The 19,997-nt window shown below is 55.9% G+C and overlaps 1 protein-coding gene across 1 annotated transcript in view; it reads left to right on the top strand.

Moving 5' to 3' along the window:
- The first annotated feature begins 9,037 nt into the window (after positions 1 to 9,037).
- loco (regulator of G protein signaling family member locomotion defects) overlaps positions 9,038 to 19,997 on the top strand; it is a 52,958-nt gene continuing 41,998 nt past the window's right edge. The window contains exon 1 of the mRNA XM_037234935.1: positions 9,038 to 9,189. Within this exon, the coding sequence (XP_037090830.1) occupies positions 9,073 to 9,189 (117 nt within the window). The 5' untranslated portion in view covers positions 9,038 to 9,072. The remainder of the gene's footprint in view (positions 9,190 to 19,997) is intronic.

The following is a 19,997-nucleotide window of genomic DNA, read 5'->3' as shown; positions in this document are numbered from 1 at the left end:
CTGTGGAATACAGAGGGCACGATTTTGACTTGTGCAGGGCATTTGAAATGCGTTAGAAGTGACTGGTTTTGGGACATTTGATTCTCAACTTGTGTGATTGGGTTGTTGGGCTTGACTTCGTGTCTGCCACCCTGTCCTAGAGGTACGCACAGTCCAGGTTTAACATCAGAACCTTTGTGGTCCCCCAACATTAGTTTAAGGAAAGCTTTGCTCCCCCTCCTCCTCCCTGTCGGAAAAGAATGAAAGAAGTCATCTTGCCCCAGTCCCAAATTCCGCTCTGCCTCCGTATTCTCTGGGACTTGGAGTCACGATTTGATCGTGTGGGCACGATTATCCATTTCAAACCAAGCGGATGGATAAAACGACGCAGCGTGTAGGTCGCTGGGTCCCCATCTCTGGCGCAATCGTCTCGTCACTTTCTGCCGAGAGCGGGAGGCGGGCGTCATCGGTCCACCCTTCACCAGCTGCTCGGTGCCGGCGCACCGGCCGCCAGGGCCGTCGTCTGACGGTGGCTTAGTCGGCGATCCTGGACCGTTGCGAAACCACTGCCGTAAAACGACGACGCATACCAGTGACAACGATCATTGCTTTATTGCTAGCATTGTACACAAATCGATGATCCGATGACCCCACCGCACCGTTAGGCGTGATATTCGTCAACAGTAAGTCGCGAGTGCCCGTTCGATCGGGGCACAGATGGTTAAAGGCGTCAGAGATCACTGGAAGAGACGATATTATGGTTGAGTATACAGCCATGACCCAATGCCGCTTCCGCGACAGAAAGAACACAGGAGTTAACGGACGGCCGCGGCACGACCTATGGCGCGGCACGTGTGCCCTGTCGTTACGGTACGGCGATATTACGACCATTTGTACAATTCTACGGCCGTAACACACTGGAGAAACTTCGCACAACCCGATCAGGTCCCTCGGGCTGTTCTCATTCGTGGCTTATCAGTTAATGATCATTGCTATTTCTTCCGCCACGTGATGTGCTCGTAGCAGAGTTACAGGTATCTACGTGACCAACTCCAGGAACAGTTGGATGTGTACATGCTTTTCATTGTGGCACTTGGTAGACTGTGGCACGCTGAGCTAGCGCGCGCCGCCGGCAAGCTTCATTCAAGCCAGTCGGGCGTAACAAAACAACAGCATCAGCGCCCTGACCTCAACTCGAGGGTAAACGCAACATCAAAACAGCACGGGAGCATCAGCTGGCTCTTCGGAGTCAAACCAGTCTACGGAGGCATTTCAAGAGACTGTCACGGTCGCAGTATAGACAATCCCTTGAGGAGCTTTCCGTAACAGATCATTCGCCTCAATCATTTCCACGCAGATTATCTGCTTCTGAATCTGCACAATTTGGTCGCATCAACAGTCCCGGTCCAGTACTGTTGTTCGCCGGCATGACAACCAGCACCGCCGCCGGCATACCACTTCCCACGCGGACCACGCATCAGCGCCACTGCTAGAAGTAGGACCACGAATCTGACTCGTCAAATGCCACAAAGAAGCCGAGGATGGTGAGGAACATGACGACGTTTCCCGTCAGCACCAGCGCGCAGGCGCCCCACTCAATCACTGGGACCTTGAGAGGCGCGTGTGCAAGCACAATAGGCAGGCCAAACGCGGACACCACAATGCCTGTGGTAAGGAACACCGCCAGCTCTGTGCAGGCGTTCCCAGTACCCGAGTCCTCCGCATAACGTCTGGCAATTGTGTATGGCAGGGGTGCCAGAATGTAGAAGATGATGACAAAGAATGGCCACCAATTGTTGTAATCTGGCAGGGCACATGCAAGCACCATGAACATGATGCCCAGTGACCCAGAGAATGCCAGCAGGACCAAAGCCTTGACACTGCCAGCCATGATGTGAGAAAGCTGCGGCCCACGAAGTCTCAGGAATGCTTGCGGTCAGCTGAGAGGAGAAGCACATGTTAGAAACTTATTCTATGCAGTACCTGGGATGCTTTCCACTAACATCATTTACAAAACATGAAACCACATATGTGCTACCATTGGGTTGTTATAAAGGAACTAACCTGATGCAATATCATTTTTGGCTTATGCACATATTTGCCAAAACATTTGACACATACTTCATCATTTTGCATCAACTGTAGTATTCCCTCTCTGAGCCATGATAATGATACACCTTTGGTCTTCACACAGGCTCAGTTGTGGAACAAGAATTTAGCTGTTGATAAATAATTGGTATAGACCATGCATCATGTGATAATTGGACAGGTGGCTCTGTTACACTACAGCTTAATGCATATGCCAATCTGTTAATAGTTCACAAGCTAGGGATTTATTGGGACACACTCATTTGTGATGCCATATTTTCATCATCATTATTAAAAATATCTAGCCTGACCATTCCGACAAACACTTTGATTATGGGATATAGTACAGGGCATCTTTCTAGAATAATTCTTAGACACACAACATTGTTGTCAAATCCTCAGAAGCACATACCCTTTTGCACCCAGTACATGTACGAGGCTTGTTTTAACGTCGCGATTTCAGGCAGTAGATGCTGGATGGCAGGCAGCGATACGCGATAACAAGGCACTAGCAATGGCCAGAATATCTCTAGGAAACATAGAGTATACTATGGAGCAAATACACACAAAGTTGTATACATACCTTAAAAAGCTCACCACCAAAAACTGATGGCGCCTCTCCTCACTTAATCCTCGCCCGCGACCATTGCATGCCCAGCCGCTGGAGGCGTCACTTTACACTGCAGACTGTAGGCTTCCGGACCGATATGGTAGCTCAAATTGAAAACTTGTGCACAAAAATATTGCGCATAGGTAGAATTAGACACACGATTAGTTTTCAGCGGCGCTCCAAAAAATTCCAGGAGGCAAAATCTGTTTTAACTCTAAGATCGAGGCGAGGCAGTGGTCCCTGGGTATTAAATTAAGCGCAATGCTGATGTGAAAATTTTTAAAACAGCTCACAGTCACTTGCCAGATGAGAGAATCATTGTCACGAACGGCGGGGTGAGGCCGCTGAGGTGCACGAAGCGCATTATCTGATACATGGGTCATGGGGTGGCATTATGTGTCTATGGTCACAAGATCTAAAGGCACAACAAAATGATAAATAGAGAGTTTCCCTGCAACGGTCATGGGAGGTCTAGTACGGTGACTAGTGCCTCAAAAGGCCGCAGCAAATATCACAACGTTGCATTTTGTCGAAAAAGTCACTATCACATGAACATCATCTGCCACGCTATCACCAAACTGTAGAAATATATCCAAGACGCTTCGAAGACGGGTAGGCCTATCCGTGGCGGTCTTCATTAGCCTGACATCTGGTGGTAATAAATCTTACCTCAAGTACAAAGCTCTCAGCAGATGGTAGCACAAGTAACAAAGGAGTGACGATTCTGAATAATGCGGCCAACGTTGGCGTTACGGGCGATACGGCAGCGGAGGGCGTCCAATCGCCACGGTTCTCCCAATAACTTTTGAGTGCCATTCATAGCGTGTCCCAAGGCCATTACATAGCGGTGCGTTGCGTTGTGCTGGGGGTGCGACGTCTTGTGGAAATGAGTGCGGGGGTAGTGGACGTGAAGGGCTATTCCTAACTGATTGATGCAGAACTTGTGATGTCTGGTCTTGGTGGTGGTGAAAGCATCCTCAGATAGCTACCTTGAACAAAATCTCCTCGGCTCCCAAGGTAAGGGAATTTATTGAAAACGATGTCGATCGCATTTCTGAACTGCGTAGTCATTGGCCATGATTAAGCCTAGGAAATCTAATGGACATCCTGCGAGGGTATCATGTGGTCTGCTGTCATCCAAATGCTGAAGGGTAGGTAACATACTTAAAAAATAAAAAGTGCTGATTGGTTCAAAAAGTTGGAATGATATTCTGCCACTGGCTATTTCTGGAAATACAAGATGTTAAAAGGTGTTGGTCAGATAAGTCCTGCTGTCAGAAGGTGTCATCAGTTTGGGTTGAGTGACTGTTTGTCTCTGCTGTCAGCAACTGGCACCAGACTTGAACTGTAATGGATGAATAGTGTTGGAAAAAATTGAGGTGGCAGGAAAGATCCTATGTGGATAACGTGACAATGCCTTGGATGACACCAATATACACAAACTTCTGTTTTTGGGATATTGTGAAAGCAAGATGGCAGGGGCAACAGCTGACAAGTATTGTATATTAATATACTCCAACAGCGGGAAATGCATATTAAGTTGGAGCTCAGTTTATTAACATAACTATACCAAATCAATTGTGTTCTAGCATGTGAAGGTCAGCTACATGTGATTCTGCATATGTTCTCATGCAAGGTCAACCAGTGGCTACTCACCTGTATAGGCCATTGTTTTACTGCAGAATGTGCTCCTTAGAAGACATTAACATAACCTACATAGGGCTCACCCCACCTTATTAATTGAACAGCTTAACAGTGCTGCATTCCCAAGCATAGCCCTGGCTTTATTCCACACAATATTTACCTTAAGCTGGAAGTGACAAGCATTACCAAAAATTAGATAAGAAAAAGTGTTCACCCTGGTCTGCACAGTAGCATGGTACCAGCATGGTTCCACGGGTTCAGCTGTGCAGACAGCTCATAAGGTGTAGCACATAAGGTGTAGCACACATCCATGGTGTCCATGGCAGGACACATGGTGTACTGAACCTCTTACCTGTTTATGCTAAACCCAAACCAGGCCAGATGTTATTGATGTTTCAAATTAGTTTGGTGTGACAAAGTGTTTTTGGAATATGTGTGCCAGAGAGTATTTTTGCAACATCACAGTTCCGTGCAAAACTGGTCCTGTGCTCTGAGATTGGTGGTGACTGCACCAAACTTTGAGCACCAATTGATGATGTATATGTGCTGAAATCATTACTACATGTTTTACATTTTTGTGGTATGGCTCCAAAGCAGCACACTGCATTGCTCACCATTGGAAGACACTTGCCTTTACAGATGGCAAAGTTTTCAGGGTAATATGAGCCAAGCATTTTTGTTTTACTGTAGACACCAGAAAACTGATCATCCTCATTTCTGTTCCATTGCATTCAGCTGTGTACTTCATTCTTGGATTGTATCACATTTTAGCAAAACCTGGTGATTTGGAAACCATTGTTGTTTGTGCCATTCAGTTACAAGCTGAAATACCAAGCATGAAATGATAGCAGTGGTTATACTCATTACTTTCTTGCAAAACAAAAATAAAGCAATTCATTTGCTTTTTTACTTTAATGCTGCTTCTGGGGGTTTGGCTGGTAAATGAATATCAAATTTTAGTGGCGGATCTGCCAAGCTGGCAAACGGACGATCTCACCAGATCAGGGTCGTTAACCCTGAAATAATTGTATAACATGAACTTAGTTACTGTGTAACCCATCCTACTATGTGTTTACTGGCTTATTCATAAGCCACATTAAGTCCCCAAAATGAGCAGTAAGGTATTTGTGCATGAACACAAGTTGCAGATGACATTATAGCTCATAAGATATAATGCAGATGACATAGCCATAGCTGATTTATGATGAGAGATTCTGACACATTGATCTTACCTTAGCCTATATGAAAGATAACCAGTTGTTTGACTGACAATATGCTATTCACAGTGGTGCACAACTCAGCTACTTTACTTTGTCAGACCCAAATATGCTCTTAGCTTAAATTTCCACTGCATCATATTTTCACTGAATTATGAGCATGTGTGGAATTAGCCTGAGTTCAAATTGTTAGTTGTATCTTGCCAATAACTATGCAGCTTAATGATTAATTTACATGCCCATGGAGCTTCACATCACACCCTTATCCATCATGAAGGATTAGGGGTTGGTGCTTGCTGGTTAAGCATGTTTTTCCAGTGGATGTTTGGTACCTTGATTTTGGATGTGCTCCTGATGGTCCTGCACTAGCAACTGTAAAAAAGCTGCATGACTTCAGTGTATGTGGGTATCACCTGAAATGGATGGAGGACTTCCTGACTGGGAGAGAGCAATGGATAGTCATTAATAAATCCAAAGGCAGTAGGCCTCCATCAGCAGTGATGCTCTTCAGGGGCTGCTGCTGGTGACAGATTATCTCATCTCTGAGTGAGTGAGTGCCTTGTGCATAAATGGGAGCATCTTACTGCTCTCAGGTGACACCCAGCTGTATCACAATGTGGTAGGCCAGTCTGGGATGAATCACAAGCTATCTGACCCCAATTGGTTGAGTGTTTGCGCTGGCTCTTACCTGCAGACAAATACAGCACATAAAACCCTGGTCATTGCAAGGCCCTCATCATGCTCACTTTTATGGCGCCTCTATGCATGCAACATCCATGTCACAGGTCCCTTTAGAGAAACACGTGTGGATCATTGGGATGATGCCCTGGAATGCTGCAAGCAAGCGACAGCCTCAGTCACCAGGCCAAATAGGCACGGGACATCACTAAGCAGTCTTTTGAACACATGGAGTGTGAAACCATGTCACTCTTATTATGCAATCTGTGTGCTTTTTAAGAAAAGGCTTTCACTCCGCTCAGGCTTCAGTGGGTTCTGACCACAGGTGGCTTGACCAGGAATAATTTTTTATCCCAAGTTCAGTGACCAGGAGTCAGCCTTTGCAGGCTTCAAAGACATGGATGTCTGAAAGCTTCAAAGCCTGTCATTCAGCCAGTAGTAAAGTGGGATGGTCACAGGACAGGGCCATGGGCGACTGGACCTGGTTGTCTGAAAGCTTCGAAGCCTGTCATTCAGCCTGCAGTAAAGCGAGACGATCACAGGCAGGGCCACGGATGACTGGGCCAGGACTTCTGAAGGCTGTAAGGCTGTCATTCAGCTGGGAGTAAAGGGGACGATCACGGGGCAGGGTCATGGACGGCTCGGCCATGTAGTAAGGCCACATATGATGGTCATCGACCATTAACTGCATTAAGGCAAGAAAGACATTTAATTATTTTTTCATCCCTTTCAGCTAAAAGCTTTTTATTGAGAGTAATCGATCTGTTTGAAGCGCGCGCATGATGAGGGGACACGTGACCAGAACAGAGCTTTAAAATGTCGAGTTTTCTCGATAGAACCAATGCTTGCTTTACAACAGCGTTTTACCAATGCCTTCTGGTATCTTAAAGGTTGATTGTTTTAAGAACTTTCAACGGCTTCGGGCCTTGCTTGCTTCTGTGGGTCTCAGAATATGGTCCAATGGGTCTTTTTCTTGAATGTATCGTGGCTGACGCTCCAGAGTTTTGCAATGCATCCTTCCAACTTTGCAAGCGGCATCTGACTTGAAAGGCTTACATTTTGTCGTTGTCACGGGAAAGTCATACATTTTGAGTTATTTTTCCACGGATAACTATAACCGTAGAGCATCTACACTCTAAGAGAATCATTTCCCATGACACAAAGTTGACAGCCAATCTCAATGAGACGCTTGCGCGCGACCCCCGGCGACCGGGCTCGTGACCGACTCCGCTGCCGACAGATGCACCCGACGCGCCGGCGCAAGAAGCGGCCCAGCTACGGCGTGCGCACGGCCGAGGTGCAGCGCGGCGCCAACGGGTTCGGCTTCACCATCTCCGGCCAGGCGCCGTGCCTGCTGAGCTGTGTGGTGGCGGCCAGCCCGGCGGACGCGGCCGGCCTCCGGCCCGGAGACTACCTGCTGGCCGTCAACGGACAGAACGTGGCGGCCAGCCTGCACGACGACGTGGTGCAGCTGATCGGCGGTACGCTCACCACGCTCCGGCTGCAGATCGCCGAGAACTACTACACGGACAGCTCGGAGGACGAGGCGTGCCTCGCCTCGCGCAGCAAGCACAAGCTGGCGCACCGCGCACGCCACCGGCACGGCGCGCCGCGCGCCGACGCCGGCGGGGGCGGCGGTGGCGGCGGCGGCCACGACGGCGGCGGGCGCGGCTCGCCCGCCTGCAGCTGGGACGACGACGAGCCGGCGCGCCGCGTGCCCGGGCCGCCGCCGCCGCCGCGCGACCCGGACGGCTTCCTGCAGCCGACGGCGCCGGCGCCCGGCTGCCGAGCGGCGGCGCGCCGCGTCCGGCCCGGCGCCGGCCACGGCGGCGAGCGGCCGGGCGCGGCTGAGCAGGCCGTCAGCGGCCTGGTGTACCCGACGCTGCAGGAGCAGCTGCAGCGCGAGCGGCCGCCGGAGCAGGACCCGGCGCTGTTCCGGGCCGTCGTCGGCTACCTGGGCACCATCGAGATGCCCAAGGAGAAGGACGTGGCCGGCTCCCGGCTGCAGGCGATCCGCAACTGCATTCGCCGGCTGCGCGTCGAGAAGAAGGTGCACACGGTGGTGCTGATGTCGGTGTTTCCCAGCCGTGTGTCGCTGTCTAACACACACGGCTGGGCGCTGGCCGTATACCCCCGCCGACCGCATCACCTTCTGTGGCATCTACGCCGACGACAAACGCTTTCTTCGGCCTGGTCACCGTACACAAGCACGACGACATGAGCGACCAGAGCCAGGACGAGTCGTCGCCGCCACCCGTGTCCAGCTCGTGCCACGTGTTCATGGTGGACCCGAAGCTGGTAGCGCATGCCGACCACGCGCGCCGGGCGCGCACGTTTGGCGTGCAGTGCGCCGGGCCTTCGGCGGGCGGCGCCGCGCGCTGCCAGGCGTTCCCCGACTCGGCCGAGCCAATCCTGCAGGCCATCCTCAGTCTGTACCGCAACCGCGTGCTGCCGGGCATGGCCGACCCTGAGCTGCAGCCGGCATCGCCACAGCACAGCAACACCAGCAGCAACTCCAGCAATAGCGACTCCGGCATCGGCTTCCGCGACGACGGTCACCCCACCGAGCGCATCTTCGTGGTGGATGTGGAGCGCGAGCGGCTGCGCATCCACCGCGTGGGCAGCCAGGGCGTTATGGGGCCGCCGCCGCCGCCACCGCCGCCGCTGCTGCCGCCGGCCGCGGCGGCCAGCCGGCCTGAGCGGCGCGCTCAGCCGCTGCAGCACTCCAACAGCTGCAAGTCGTCTGAGTGCAGCTACGTGCGAAGCCTGGAGGACCTGCGCGGCGTGGGCGCGGCGGGCGCCGGCCGACCGTCGACGGCGCGGCTGTGGCGCGGCTCCGACACGGAGCTGGCGCGCATGGTCAGCGGCCAGGAGGCGGGTCGCTTCGTGCGCTCGCTGGAGCGGCACACGGACGAGGTGCGCACCGACCCCGCCGGTCGCGCCGTCACCGCTGCAGCAGCAGACGATCCGATGGTGAGTACTAATACGCCCAGGCGGCGCCGGCCAGCGGCGCGCTGGTGCTAGTGCTGTTGCTGGTGCTGGTGCTGGTGCTGGTGCTGGTGCTGGGGTGTGATGGAATTGTCAGGCGTGAAGTGAGATGAGGTCGCAGCTACCGCGGACGTTTTATTACATCTCATCGCATTGAGTTGCTGTCCGTTTCTTTCATTTATTTCCCGTGCAATGTGCAGTTCCTTTTCGTTGTCTGCCTTAATACCTAGTCCGCCCGTCCGTGTCCCGTTCGTATCCCGTCTCACCCAGGTAGGTGAAATAATACGGCATCCCATGGGCTTTTGTTGAACGTAGTAAGGACATATAATTTTTGATTGTGCTATCACCGGTAGCTGCTGTCGCTGAGTTGCCTCGATTATACGCTCATAAATTTCAAAAGCACGTGCTTCTAATGATCTTATCACACCACATTCAAAGAATACCGCCTTGTTCCCCTGAGCCGGCTGTCCTTGCTGGCTGTGGCGGAGGCCAGCCTTCTCTGTCTGCTGGACAGACTTCGCCTAACAAGGGCTTTGCGGTTCACTAGGGTGCATTGCGAAGGGCGGTTCTGACTTGAAATATTGACTTTGTGACGTCTGCTCAGTTTGTCCTTTATATCCGTAAAGCAGCAAGCTTTGTTTCTCTTTTATTTAGCCGCCACAGCCAAAACAAAATGAAGTGTCATTCTGGCTTCATACACTTAGGATAACCAGCGAAAACGAGATTACCGTCTTCCGCTCTATATTATCAGTCTCCGTTCCTCGGCGTATCTCGCGATATTTCAACCTTCTGTTTCCGCCCCATCTTTCTCTCCTTTTCCATTCTTTTCCGTTCCTTTTCATCCCCCCTCTCTCCCTCTCTTCTCTCTCTCTCCTCTCTCCCTCTCTCCCTCTCTCCCTCTCTCTCTCTCTCTCCTCCCTCCCTCCCCCACCCCTCTCCCTGTCTCTCTACCTCTCTCTCCGCCCTAGATGTCTCTCCTGCCTGGCCCTCGCTCCGCCCCTGCCTCCCGCCTCTCGCCGCGCCCGTAATGGCCGGTCAGTCGGGGCGTGCGGCCGGCTCGGCCGGGGTGACGGCCTCCCTCTCGGCCGCCGCCGCCGCCGGGCGGCACGGCTGACAGGGAGGGGCACGCCGAGTGGACTAATGGGCCGCCGCTGCAGCCGGGCCGGGTCGGACCGGGCCGGACCGGGGTCGGCCCTTCCGTTCGCCCACCGGTGGCCCGCTCCCGGCCGCGCCCAGCCGGGAGGCACGCTCTGCTGCGCTCCATTACCCTGTGGGCATGATCCCCGTACGCTGGCATGTGATGAAGGGCGAGATTTCACTTTCCTTCGTTTAAAACACTCTCAGTTCTGGATCCTTCCTGACAAATTGTTTGTGTATGGACATGAACAAAAAAGGATCTTTGTAACAATTATTGCCGGGTTTTCTCCGAACCACGCAAATGATATAGTGATCACGCAATGCAACTGGGCTTTCTTGAACATTTTATTGGTTTGCAGTTGGTTTCGATCTTCGCGTGGCTACTGTGATTCATATTCCATTCTAGTCCTACGTCGGATATACACGGTCGGATAGGCGGCGGTGACGACTCGTTCTGGCTCTGGTCGCGCATGTCCTGCCTGTGTCGGGTGGCCAGGCCGAAGTGACGCTTGTCGTCGTCGTACATTCCGCCGTCGCTGAGCGATCGTGTCACATGGGCCATTGAGGTCACGGCTGCAAGGTGTCTGATAAAGCATGCTCACATGTCTCCTATTGTTGGAGCTGGTCAGCGTTAACTCGGGTGCGACATGTTTACGGAATTTGACATGACGTATCAGAATTTTCTCTAAGCTCATGAATGATAACTGGCCTTTTCAAACGACCCAACTGGCACCTTCAGCATGCAGCCGCGGCGTTGATCGCTCCTGTCATGAATTTAACGACGTGGTGAACTGGGCTGTCGACCCTACGCCGCGGCACGTGACGCCGATTGCAGTGGCCTGCGTCACTGCTGAGAACTGACGGAGCATGCCGTGCCGTCCAGTACCTGGAGCGACCGTGGCCGAACCGCTCGCACCACGTGCCCGGCTTCTGGGGCGGAGGGGGAGTGTTTGCGTTGGCCCCTCGCGCCGCGCCGGCCTGCCGTGCGCAGCGCGCATCTCTGCTCTCCAGCACGCCCACAAATTAACGACCGCATTCCTCGACAGTGGGCCGCTTTCAGAAACCGTGCACGACCCTAATACCGCCGTGCTCGCGCGGGCAGAACCATCTGTGGGTAGCGTGGCGTACTGCGAGTTCCATGGCCGGCCGCCCCCGCTGGACTGCTCCTCGCGTCGCCCGTCCGCCACTTTCCGACATTTGTCTCACGGTGACGCCACGTCACCGGGCTGCACCTGCAGCGGCTTTATTGACGGCTGGTAGCTGGCATACATCGGCGGGTCGGCCGGCCGTCTGGCTGACGGCGATGCTCCGAGCGTAACCGGTCGGCGGGCCCCAATTACGCTGCAGCCGGCCCCAATTGCCGGCCAGTTCCCATGGCCGGCGTCCTTGCCGGGCGTCGGGCGGCTGCCGGCCGGGCCGGCGCGAAGGGCCGACGAGACGCGCCGAGACGCGGTCCCAGGGTGTGAGGGAGTGGCCAGCGGCTGAGAAGGTCGCACGCCGCGCCGCCGTCGCCAAGTCGAGCGGAACGAAAGGCGTTGAGGGCGCGCGCGATTCAGTCACGAGCGTCTACATGTGCGTTCACGTGGTAGCCATGCCGCTGTGTCCTTATATTGCATAACATGAAAAATGGCAACGAATAACCGTATGGAACCGTATGGAAGCATTACGGAAAATACAAATGTCCCGTTGCAATCCCATCTGGCTGAAAGTCTGAAGCAGAAACAGTCCTTCCAAGTATACTTGAGCTTTTTGGTTGATCAATTCAGGTTACTCTACACAGAGTTTCCAGTTCAGGACTACATCGTCTATTTAACGACAATGGTGAAGCCCACATGTCCTGCTGAATGCACGTTTTCTTAAAGCCTCATTGCCTTTTGTTATGGGAATTCGGATGAAAACGAAACTGGACAAGACAAGACAAGACAAATGGCTCTCCTTGGACAGATGAAATGACACTGGTTTCATTCAGTTCCTGCGATTTCTCCACATTCTCCTCACCAACTGACGCATGTTCTGTGTGTCGCAAGTACAGATGTCCGTACTGCGCTCCGCCGATTTTTGGATTGCTGGGCTGCCAGACTCCGGGTGCAGTGGTCTCCGCGTAAAGCGCCCGCCTTGTAATCGCTCACTCGTGGTTTCAGGCTTAGGTCGACTCGGAATCTTTTACAATGTTAATTTCCTGGCATGAAGGTGCTCGCATGAAGCCATGCGGATGGAAGGGCAATGTGTCGTTCGCAGCACCAGCCGGTCCCATGGTGTCCGCATTCCGTCCACCAAAGATGCTCGCAATGAAGCCACGTGGAAGGGTAATGTGTCGTTCGCAGCACCAGCCGGATCCCATGGTGTCCGCATTCCGTCCACCAAAGATGCTCGCAATGAAGCCACGTGGAAGGGTAATGTGTCGTTCGCAGCACCAGCCGGTCCCATGGTGTCCGCATTCCGTCCACCAAAGATGCTCGCAATGAAGCCACGTGGAAGGGTAATGTGTCGTTCGCAGCACCAGCCGGTCCCATGGTGTCCGCATTCCATCCACTAAATGCTTGATTGATAATCTAGCTGTGCACCAAGACAGGTGCCCCTGTTAGCGTTTTGCTGAAACCTTCCGCTGAAGCTGGTTCCAGCCCATTATGTATGTTTTGTTCCGTGCTGACGGTACGTACAAACGTGACCTGTGCCCTTTGACCCCAAGGGCGTTTGAGGTAACCATTGGAGGCAGTTCTCTTTACGAGCGACAACCGGACCAGCGGCATGGGACACGCACAGTAAGCGAGCGACGAATGAAGACCGTTCTGTCGCTGCGTTGTCTCGAACATGTTTGCAACAATAGAACAGACAAAAATGGAGAATTTTGCTATTGGCATCGTTGCATTTCATGTGCCTTTGTCAGCTTTGCGATGCGGGATCTTGGAGTTTTTTTACGGAGTCCTGCTGCCTTCCTGCGGAGGACTAATGCCTCGATATCGCGCGTCGTGGTGAGCTGTTCTCGGACCGATCAGTAAGTAACGTAACTGGTCAGGCCAGGATAGCAGAGGTGCGCGCCCCCTTATACATGCAGAGGCGCGTCTGCTCACCTTCCTGGCCTGAAGACAGAGAAAAAAAGACCGCTCGGACAAAGTTGTCGGCGGCGGTAATGCTCTGGGGCCACCCCGTCAAGCCGTGCCTCCCGGTCCGTGAATGATTCAGTCTTGGACAGGGACGGGACCATTGCGCCATCGAGTACGAGTCGGAATCGACATGCAGCGGTTGAAATGGCAGCCGATGACCAGCCGGACGGGTCACGCGCGCGCCAGACCTGGGCGGGCCTCGTCGGACGCGGCCACACGACAGTGGCGCACGTTAGCACGCCGCTCCCCGTTCCGGCCAGACGGGCCAACCCCGCCTGTCTGGCCGGCCGACCCTGGTTGCCATCAGCCATCAGCAAGTCGATGCCGTTTCACTTAGCCCGGATTTTCACGCACGCTCCGAGCGCTAATCGTTTTCTTCATGGAAATGTGTGGATGTGAAGGTAAAAGTGACACCGTCCGCTCCGGTGCCGGCGCAGGGACGGTCGTGCGCCAAAGGCGACGGCCGCAGGTGACGCCGCGCCAGACGGACAATCGATCAATCGCCGGCCAGTGTGATGGAAGCGGCGGCCTGGGCCAGAGAAAGACGCGGGCGGAGCGGCAGGGACCGAGCTTGACGCCCGGACGGGGACCGAGGCGTCCGAGGAGGACAACGGTGTGCTGGAGGGTGGCAAGGCGCCGAAACATGCTAGACCGCACTTGGCCGTGAGAACATGCACACAAACGGTATTTTTATTGGTATATGTGGCATGGTACGTAACTTTATCACGATTCATGTCCGATAAATCCGTGGGATAATTCAAAACACGAGACAGTATCCTGGCTTCACTGAGTTCTTCATAGCCTTGCTACTCAGCTCTCAAAAACTTCCACCAATCAGCATACAACGGATGGCGAACAATGCCAAGCTCTTCTGCCGCCACCCTAACAATCTCGGAGCATATGGTAGATAGGGAAGGTCTGTGTTGAAAATGCGGTCGAAACACGCGGCATCGGCTCAAGGTACTCATTACCAGATGAATCGGCTCCGGAGCGGCAATCCGTCAGATCCATGACTTGATAAATGGTGTCATGAAGTGTCTCGTTCGAAAGTGATTTTAGCATGCCCATTTCGAACTAGGCCATGATATAATTGATGTCTGCAGGTGATGGAGAGAGGAAGAGAGAGTCGGTATTGTCGCTCTTGCGCTCTCCAATTTCTCGCGATCTCGCGGAATGTGCGGGGCGGTTACCAGTTTGAAAGACAACTGAAAATGATACTGCACATTCAAAGCAGACAGGAAGTAGACGACATGGGCACGCTCTCAAAACTTAACTGGCGTTTAATGTAACTGTGTTTAAAGTCTACTGAGTTTTAAGAATTAAACTCCAGATGCGAGAGGACATGGTGAGTGCAAGAGCCAAGTCAACACTCATGTCAGGGAAAGACATCGTCATTCGCATTAAAGCTGCTTATGTTGTTTAACTTGGCCTAAATGCATGTCATGCATGTTGCCAAGGCTTGTTTCGAGTTCCACTGCAAAGCCGCACTTCGATTTCGACTTTGCGAAGTTGAAAGATTCCCCAATGATTTTGGGATCGGCTTCGACTTTTGGGACATCTTCCTCGGCTGGCTTGGACCGCGGTTTTGTGCCATTGAACCAGAAAAAGTTGGCTTCTGCTTCGGCTTTGTGTAATTTTGAACGGCTGGCTTAGGCCCGGTCGGACCCGAGGCCGAAGTCGAAGCTTGACAAGTTATGAACTAGGGCCTCGGTTTCGGTTTGCTGGCTTCGGCTTTGTCATTTTGTTCACTGCGTTGTGACGTCACTCGACAACAGCTGTCTTGCTCTTCGTGTCGCCGCAATATGGCATACCACTTTTCGAGACTGCGGCGCATACACGGCTAAAAGCCCCCCTCACCCCCCCCCCCAAAAAAAAAAACAGCCGGCCCGAAGAACCAAGTGACCGAAACGTTATGTGCACACTAACACAACAGAGGAGGAAATGAGTCCAACAAAATATTGCACCTCTGCTGCTAACACGTCGTCCCAATTTTTCCGTGGTACCCTGATTATTTTTTCTGATTCCATCTGGTTTAAACAAACGCGAGAGTGGATTTGGTTGGCAAAATAACGTTATACCCTGCATTCGGCCATGACTTTGGCCAGTGATTTTAAACGGGCTGGCTTAGCTGAAGCCTCGAGTTTCGCATGCTCTTATTCACTGAATGCAGCTTTGACTGTGTGTACGAAGCTCGAAGACCCTGGCTTCGGATTCGGCTCCACGTGCTAGAAATGCGAAGCCTTTGACCAGCCGCTTCGGCTCCGCAGTTCCAAACTTTAAAGCCACGGGGTTGGGCTTCTTGCCATTGCGTTTTTTCGAATTTGGATTAGAAACCAGAAGCCTCGTTTCGTCCCCATGCTTGATGCATGTGATGAGTTTTTGCGCGGGCCACGGCCACCGGCCTCGACTAGAAGGAATGTCGACTGCCGAGCTGGTGGTGACTGGACCTGTACCCCAACCCATGCCCCGAGTCCGAAGGAACCACCCTGGAGAGGTGCAGCCCCGGGCCGCTCTGTTCAAGGCCACATCCACACCTGGGCTTTGTTTCTGCAATGTTGCCAGAAGCAGTCAGCGACAGGATGAACTCGGCGAGGTCTTTATCCGCTGCATGTGGTGCAGTCCGCCGCTAATCCGCTCCACCAGTTCTGGGAACATGATGGGCTAGCTTTCACACCGGACCACCGCACTTTTTTGGTCCACGTGTTGGGCCGGTCAGAGGTGGGCACCAGTGGTGCGACGGCGCGGCGGCGTGGCTCGGCGTTGCCCGGCGCGGCGCCTCCCTCGGCCGCCTGGGCCGGCCGCACTCGGCGAGCACCTGCCCCGACTAGGTGGGTCATCCGGTCGCGCTGGGCGCCCTGCCGGCACCGGAAGCGAGCGCGCCGCCGCCGCCAGTCGGCCGCGCGGGCCGCGGCGGCGCGGCGTGCGCCCCTCTCCGCCGAGCTGGCCGGACGCCGCCGCCGACCGGTGACACCGCCGCGCCGCGGCCGCCTAATCGTGGGAGACGGCACCGGCGACCGTTGGTGTACGCGCTCGGCCGACGTTCCCAGGCGTCCTGTCGCGGCCGTTGGAGCGATCGGCAGTGTGCGGTGCGCGCGCGTGCGAGACGGCCGGCTCGGGTGGCGCGGCCGGGTGCGAGGCGGCTCCCCGCTGAGAGGGCCCCCTCGTCTGTCGACGGGTGAGCAGCGACGCGCCGCCCGGCGGCCGTTGAGCCTCGATCGATCGGCGGTGTGGGCGCGCGCGCGGTTTGAGCGGCAGTGCGCCGACGACGGACGCGTCATTCGCCGCCGCGAGCGTGGAGCGGAGAGCCGGTGAGCAGGGGGCCGTGCGGGTCCGAGCGGCCGGCGTCCGACGGTTGCCGAGTGTGGTGCGGTGTCCGGCTGGGGGTGCACGCCGGGTAGCGGCCCGGAGTCAGCCGCGTGGGCGGCGCTGGACGCTGTCTGCAGTGTGACGTCACAGCCGGCGGTGGCCGCGCCAGACCGCGGTCCGCGGCGGTGGGGGCCGGCGATGACGCCACTGGTGGAGCCGGTACCGGCCGGGCCGACGCGGCGGCTGGCGCGGGCGTGCTCGTTCCTCTCGCCGGCCGCCGAGCGGCTGCTGCGCTCGGTGCGGCTGCAGCAGACGGCGCTGCGGCTGCGCGCCAGCCTGACCGAGCTGAGCCTGAGTGGTACGCTGATCCAGCCGACGCCGGACGGCCACCGCACGCGCAGCGCTCTCGAGCCCGGCTCGCCGCCGTCCGCCACGGCCGCCGCGTTCGCGCGTATGTGGCGCGAGCGCGACCAGCGTCGCCTGGCGCGCGGCTGCAGTTGCGAGACGCTGCCGCTGTGCCGGAGGGCCGCGCCGCCAGCACAGCCGCCGGCGCCGCTGCCGGCCGGCCGCCTGGTCAAGCGAAGCTCGGTGCACCGGCGGCGCTCGCCGCCGCCCGGCCCGGCCGTGGTGTACCGACGCGTGCCGGGCCGCACGCCGCCGTCCGACCCGCTGCTGGTCCAGCGGCGGCACTCGTGTCACGTGGCGGCCGGGGACGCGCCGGCCGGCGGCGCCCACCTGCACAGCTGGCACACGCGCCCGGCCACCGCCACTCCGGTAAGCAGTCCAGACCTGTCCTCTGTGCGTGCACGGGGAGAGCCGCGCGGCGCCTCGGTCGCTCCACGCACCGTCGGCGCTCGCCGCCACACCGGACGTGCTCGGCAGACCGCTCAGACCGCTCCGCCCCGCCGGCCGACCCTCCCACTTCGCCCCCGGCCCGGCCCGGCGGCGGGGTCGGCGCTCCCCATTGTGATGTGTTGTGCCGCCGGTCGGCACCAATTTACGGCCAGCTGCCGGTGGCGGCCGGCGGGGCGGACACCTGCCGCCTAAGGGGGGCGGCCGGGGCAGAAGGGCTCGCCAGAGCCATAATTAATGCTACGAGGGAGTTTACCGCCAAGGAGTTTGAGGCCATCCAAGTTAAAGTTTGAAGCGTCGACAAAAGTGAATGCATTGTGCCCCTGCAAGTTAGTTATGCTTGCATTTTACATAACCGTCAAGTAGGAGTGGAAGTCATTGTAAGGCCGGTTTTAGTATGATGTAGCTGACGCCCCGTCGCACAGTAGGCCCTGATCGGGCACGGTATGAGCTGAAGTTCACCTGCTAGGATAAAGGGCAGCCCATGCGGTCCCGTGGCCATCACGGAGTCGACACGTGCCGTTTGGCTGCTGGCAGTGGGCACCGTGACACGACGCGATACACATCTTGTGAGGAAAGGAGCATCGTGAGTTTGAACGTGACCGGAGGTTGTTTTTTGGTGTGCGGATGCGTAGAGCTCGGCCCAGGTGGTTTAGGTGACTCTCAGCGGTTAAAGCTTTTCGGCAAATTTAGCTTCCAGATCCGTGGGAACGGCGGGGGAACGGCGGGCAGCTAAAGAAACTGGCTGGCTGGGTTCGGGCGATGGAGTCAGCCTGTGTGGGGCCACCGTTTATTTGAGTTGCCTCAGAAGATCTCATTTCGCCGCCGCATCTGGTCGCTGCACCGGCTAAAACCGCACGAACTGCGCCGCAATCGTGATGACGTCACGACGGGATGTGACCTGTGCAGTGCCCTTGTTTCCAAGGAGTCTGACATGAGTAAACGGTGTGTCTAGTCGTGGAACTCTGGAAAAGAACCAAGGACTGGGAACTTATTGAAGAAAATGGGCCAGAATCGTCGGTGACTCCAACCACAGACAGCAGAAACGTGGCTGGGCACAGTTTGATTCATTGCCAGTTATTGCTGCGGAATGTGGGTGTGCATCCATTGGACCGAAGGTGTCTGCATGGGTGTCCTGCTGTAGTCGCCCTCGCCCATCCCTCCCGTCTGCCCTCGCGCCAGCTTTCTTGGTTGGCCTCGACCAGTCCTGTCTGCCCTCGGCCAGTTCTGTCTGCCCTCGATCAGTCTCGTCCGCCCTCGGCCAGTCCTGTCTGCCCGCAGCCCGTCCTATCTGCCTTCAGTCAGTCCTGTCTGCCCCCGACTAGTCCTATCCGCTCTCGGCTAGTCCTGTCCGCCCCCGGCGAATCCTGTGCTCCCGGCCAGTCTCGTCTGCCCTTGGCCAGTCCTGTCTGCCCCCGGCCAGTCCTGTCTGCCCCCGGCCCATCCTATCTGCCTTCGGTCAGTCTCGTCTGCCTTCGACCAGTCCTGTCTACCGTCGGCCAAGCCTGTATGCCCCGGCCAGTCCTGTCTGCCCTCAACCAGTCTCGTCTGCCCTCGACCAGTCCTGTCTACCGTCGGCCAAGCCTGTATGTCTTCGGTCAGCCCTGTCTGCCCTCGGCCAGTTCCCCGCCTGTCATCTCAAACCCGGCCTCCCCCGTATGCCCCATATCTGCTAAGGCCGCACCTCACCGTCTGATCAGTTCTGGTAAATCCGCCGGGTCTATCTCCTGCCTTCCCTGCCGTCTGTTCTGCCCGCAGTCACGTCAGTCCTCGATAGGCCTGCCGGGTCCGTACAGCCGGCGGCGGCGGCGGCGGCGGTGCGGGGCGCCGCGCTCCCTCCACCTGGCCTCGTGACCCGATGACCCCTGAGCGGTGGGCCGCGCCGCGTCCTCTGACCGATCCGCCGACGTCTCACGCCCTAAACACCCGACTCAGATGCGCTGATTACCCATCAGCGTGAGCCCAGCTCCAACAGGATTCAGATCCCCGCGACTTTACAAATCACGTCATCGCCTAGATCTGGGCCATACCAACGCTTTGTGGATGTGCATGCACCACGTGTCCGTGAGACAAAACAAAGACAAAAAAGAAAAACGTTGCAACAAAGCGCTGCCATCTGCCCGGCTTTCCATCTCTGTCACGTACATGTCGATTTTGGATCGTCCCGTTCCATGCCGTGTCCGCCTGCTGCCAGCGGCGGGCCGTACCCGGCGACACACGGCGTCCGCCGTCTGTCGGCCGAGCCGGAGGCACCATGACGTCGTTATCGGCGGCGATGGACCGCTTCCGCCGCCGCGCGACAGCAGCCAGGTCAATGGGCCGTCGCGGCGCCCGTCGTCGGCGGGACGTGGGTGAATGGGTCGTCACGGTACCCGGTCGGCCCGGTGAATGGGC

The sequence above is a fragment of the Pollicipes pollicipes genome, unplaced genomic scaffold (assembly GCF_011947565.3).
Source record: "Pollicipes pollicipes isolate AB1234 unplaced genomic scaffold, Ppol_2.1 Scaffold_7261;HRSCAF=8764_pilon_pilon_pilon, whole genome shotgun sequence".
Taxonomy (NCBI): Eukaryota; Metazoa; Arthropoda; class Thecostraca; order Pollicipedomorpha; family Pollicipedidae; genus Pollicipes; species Pollicipes pollicipes.
Note: the sequence above shows the minus strand (reverse complement) of the source record. Positions and strands in the feature narration are given on the sequence as shown.